The following is a 5,138-nucleotide window of genomic DNA, read 5'->3' as shown; positions in this document are numbered from 1 at the left end:
TTACATTTCTGACTGTATATCCCTGTAATTATTACACACTGTAGCTTTAAAGTCAGCAAAAAAGTCAAATAAATTACTTTGCACCTTCTGAGTTCCTTAGCCAACCAAGGCAGCTCATCAAATAAAATCATTTTATGCTTTAAAGTCGCAAAATACCCAAATAAGCTAAGGTATAGTCAAACATATCATCACAACATTCCTGTTTGGAATGAACATTGGTGATTAGTGTCAAACATTTTGATAAGAAAACAGAAGATCTTCATGCTATCCTTTTTTTTATTTTTGCCTATAACTGGTCACATATCCAGTCACATACATAGTTTTATCACTATAGCCTTACGTTTTCCAGTTCCTCCCAGTCAGTTTCAAAGTTGTTGTCAGTGATGTATTTCACGGCCAAGATGCCCCTCTTCTTCTGGGCTTCGTTTCCAACAAAGCTGGTCTTCAGTAAAAGGGAGCATTAGAGACATCCTTCAGAGTCAGTGTGTAGAAATATTTGCAAAGCCGAATGCTCTGAAAAGCAGTCCTGAAAACCTCCTGCATTTGATTACATTTTCCCTGTGCAATTTACACATAACATCATTTCTGGGCATCTATGGTTTGATTTCTTTGTATGTGTGGATTGCATATGGATTGTTACTGACATCTGGTGAAAAACCTGGTAAAACCTCTAGAAATATATTTACTGAGAAAAGGGTGGCATTTTCAATACATCTAATACTTATTTTATAAGCTGTATGTAGCCTAACTGACAGGTTGTGTATATGTAGACAACAGTGTATGGCTCAAATGTTTTCACTTGAGTTAAATGTTTCACTCCCAGACCAAAAAATTATTTTATATTAAAGGAAATGAAATAACCGATAAAAATTAATTATTCTAGAATAAAACATAGAAAATGCATTTTATACAGAATAAAATTGTGAAGGAAAACTGGATATGCCAAACGGAAAGGGTGACGGTGAAAAGTATGAATGTCTCATTTTACACTGCAGCTTAATTTCTTGTGAACCTCATGATGTGTCTTTTAGATTTAAGACTTGTCCTGCTTCCACAACCGTACGGTTGTATATGTGAAGAAATGTCTGTTGAGAGTTTAGTTTTATAGGTCTGTATCCATGTAAACTTAAAGTTTTGTCCCAAGCAGCCACGTCTGGCAGTGTCCCATACTCACTGATGCATCCTGTAAAAAAAGACAAAATAATGTTTCACACTTAAAGATCTTTGACTTTAAAATACATGTTTACATGGAAACTTTACCGTGTATTTGTGGTAGCCATAAATAGATTGCAAGACATGGGAGGGAGCGTCATTTCCAGCAATGCCAGCCTTGAACGTCCCAGACCCATTATCAATAACCACAGTAGGAATTTCATCATCCATTTCTGAAAGGAAGTGAAGAAAAAACAATTACATTTTTAAAGACAACATAAAAACACGGAACCTCTTTACTTGTGGCCTTTAAAATAATACTTTTTAGAAAAAACAGTAGAGCAACAAAGTATTTAGTCAAGCAGTGATTGTGCAAGTTCTCCTACTCTGAAGGATGATATATGTCTGCAATTTTCATTATAGGGATGTTTCAGCTATGAGCGACGAAATGAGAAAGAAAATCCAGGAAACCACATTCCAGGATTTGTTTGTAAACTATGATGGAAAATAAGTGTTTTGTCACCCACAAACAACGAAGATGTCTGAACCTCACAAACATGGAAATTATTCTTTCACAAGCTCTTCTGTTCTCCACACAATAACCTTGTGATGGCACCTGTTTGAACTTTTTATCTGTATACATTTTTTAGCAGTTTATCGTTTTTTTCTTCACAAATCTGCCCTAACGAAGCACTAACCTTTAATCTGAAATGAGCGGTGCTCATGGAAATGACCATGGACTCAGGGCTGAACTGTTTTAGAGTGGCCCTCTGGGTGTGGATAGTTAAAATTAAAGATCTGAACTCAGTCTAAAACCATAACTGAAAGCTAACACCAATAACTGTCAAAACTTCCAGGGAATCTGAACCCCATCCCAAAGTATTTAAGAAATATGGCCGAGCAGCGAGGGCTCGCAGGTCATCAACTCCCTCAAGGTACTAAAGGGGCGGGTGCTCATATAAATCAAAAGGCACATTTAAAATCCTCCTGCTCAAGGGCCCTGGATTAACTTTTATATAGTCAATATTTACTCTTAAAATAATAACTAACAATCTGATCAAAACAAAATTATTTCTTAGAGAGGAGGGGTTGCTGGGTTACAGCTAAATATTTCAGTTGCAAAATGAATGTTAGGCCAGAACTAAACCATTTAGATAGGATCTAAATACTCAATCACAAACTAAATGTTAAGTTTTGTCAACTACATATTTAATTTCAAGAAAAATATTGTTTGTCAAGTAAATATTTCATTTGAATCTAAATATTTTGGTTCCACACTACATATTGAACTTGCTGAATAAATATTAATAAAAACAAATCAAATACTTTAACATTTAACTTGCTAAAAAAATGACAGAGTGATTATATTACCTTGAAATTTTAACCAGCATGTTTTTTCTCATATTTTAAGCTAAATAAGCCCAATTATTACTGCAAACATAATGTATAATATAGGTATCTTTATAAAGGACACCCCATGGTGAACCAGCAGGTAATCAAGTGCAGTTTAAGATTAATTTGACCAATAAATTATTAAATTAAATCTTTGCTTTTAGCTATAACTTCCTGTGGGATTTTCTTTATATGTGTGTATATGTATTATGTACTTACATGTTACAGTTAGAGTCAAGTTATAAAAATATGCAGTTTTTAAAGTAATAATAGTGCAAAAATAATAAATTTCACATAATTGTAATACCAGCTGCCTACTACAAACATATACGCCATTTCCATCATATGTAAAAACTATTATGCTTACAGATATTTATTATAAGCAATATTTTATGTCTGTGCATACACACCAGCTTCCTGAATAGAGAGGACCACTGAGCAACATCACATGTGTATAGGCGATTTGGCCCACTTAACATAAAAAAATATACAAAACTTGATGTTAATGAGATGTGTAGTATGCTATATGCAGTACTTGAGTTGAGGGGGGATAGCTATGTGGTTGGAGGAGAGACACACAGCAGCACTCAGTGAATATTAACCAGCAGCTACTTCGATGTTTGAGTAAAAGTTAGGAGACGAGCTGTTTAAAATAATTAGTGATTCCGCTGAAAAATCTCTTCGTTAGACATACGGAGCTTTTTCAGTTAAAAATGGCAACAGATTGCAAGTTTAAACAAGTTAGTATTATAACGCAAGAAGCTTGAGAAAAAAACATAGTTTGTTCCTCTTTACAAGTTAAAAAATCTTGGCTTCTCAGACTCACCGTTACAGGCTAAAATGAACATGTGTTTTTATTGTACAGACAGAATCAGACTGCAGAGCTTCTAAGCATCTTGAAATTTTGTTTCTGGCATCATCGTATTAGTAAATAGGTTCATAAATATTTTTAAACAGAGCACAGCAGAGCTGTGGATTTAAAGGTGAAACTGATTTAGTCGGATATGCAACATGCAATAAAATATATTTCCAAGTTTACTAAAAAGTTTACAAGAATAACATATGCTATGCTATATTTAAAATACAGCATATCCATTTCTTTCTGGGTGGAATTGAAGTTGTACTTCTTCTCGACGCTTCTGTCAGTGAGCCCCAGGGCAGCTGTGGCTACAACGTAGCTTGCCACCATCAGTGTGTGAGTGTGTATGTGTGAGTGGGTGAATGAATGTAGTGTAAAGCGCTTTGGTCAAGTCTCCTAACTTGAGTAAAGGCGCTATATAAGTACATGCCATTTACCATTTACCATTTACTTCTAGGGATGCATGATATATAAATTTGGCATTGGAATCAGCTCTTAATTATTTTTTTCATGCATTGATGTTCTTGGGATCTATAGTTGTAATGCACTAAAAGGCATCTCTCTAACATCTATAAATATTAATATCAGTGGGTTGTGGTCTCATGTTCTCAAAAATAGGAAAGCATTCAATAAATAGATGTTTGAGCTCATTTTTGGAAAATTATCCTAATGAAAGTGTAAATGTAGGTCCATGAGCCACCACCCAAGTGTGCCCACCAACTTTCATCACAAAGTAATACTCTGGCAGTGATGGTAGCCTTGACACTGGCAGCCCTGTGCTTCTGCCTGCCTTTGCGGGCGAGCGGGAGGAAGCATGGTAAGGCAGGCGGGTGGAAGCATACCGTTGCCAGGTCAGATTCGTTCACTCCATCCCCAGCTGGCTCCCTGTCCGCCGGGGTTCCTGGACCAGCCCCGGAGCCGACGGCTCGGTTCAAGGGTGACTAGATTTGGCTTTTCAGAAACCCAAAATCTAGTCACCCTTTTAATGCTTGGAGAGTTTAATACAGTAGCAAGAAGCAAATACTGTAACTCAGCCAGATGGAAGAGAGACGAGTGACACAACCATAGACATTATATATGTAGACGCCTTATTGGACGCTGTCAGCAGCGAGGCCGATTTTCCTAAAGGGCGGCCATCTTAGGTCAGACCACAGTTCAGACAGCTGCTATCAGAATGAATAGGAGGTCCCTTCCATCTCATTTTAATCACATCAAAGATAATATCATAATAATACCTTACATGTCACAACCTCATAAATGACCAAAACAAATTCTACAATTACCTTTTAGATAGATTACACATATTTATTCAGATACAAAAAATGTAACTCAATATATACACAAATATATATAATTATATATAGTATAATATAGCTATATTTTGTAATTACAATTACATGATAAACACAAAGTTTCATATTAATACATTAGAAAATTATGTTTTTTTGTGTTTATCTCTCTCTCTCTCTCTCTCTCTGCTTCTCAGAAGGAAAAGGATAAGAAATATTTCTGTGACATACCAGAGAGGTGAAAAGTTAAACAAACAATACTAAAGTGAAAATAGTAATGAGACATTTCCAACAGTGGATGATTGGTCAAACCTCACATTTCAAGTTTTTGCCAATTTTCTTTTTCAAATTTTTCACTTGAAACAAATTTATATTTAAAGCTAGAAAACTCAACAGCCAGGGCAGTTTCTTTACTTACTGACTACCTACTACTGCACTGTTTACCG

General features: G+C 35.5%; 1 protein-coding gene across 1 annotated transcript in view; it reads right to left on the bottom strand.

Moving 5' to 3' along the window:
- The window catches only part of LOC107103411 (actin, cytoplasmic-like), a 28,721-nt gene extending 27,338 nt beyond the window's left edge, over positions 1–1,383 (bottom strand). Inside the window, exons 1-2 of the mRNA XM_015403113.1 lie at positions 1,261–1,383; positions 341–442 (exon numbers count right to left, since the gene is read on the bottom strand). Coding sequence (XP_015258599.1) covers positions 341–442; positions 1,261–1,383 — 225 coding nt within the window. The remainder of the gene's footprint in view (positions 1–340; positions 443–1,260) is intronic.
- Between the last annotated feature and the right edge of the window lie 3,755 nt (positions 1,384–5,138).

Source organism: Cyprinodon variegatus, unplaced genomic scaffold, assembly GCF_000732505.1.
Source record: "Cyprinodon variegatus isolate N-32 unplaced genomic scaffold, C_variegatus-1.0 Scaffold1440, whole genome shotgun sequence".
Classification (NCBI taxonomy): Eukaryota; Metazoa; Chordata; class Actinopteri; order Cyprinodontiformes; family Cyprinodontidae; genus Cyprinodon; species Cyprinodon variegatus.
Note: the sequence above shows the minus strand (reverse complement) of the source record. Positions and strands in the feature narration are given on the sequence as shown.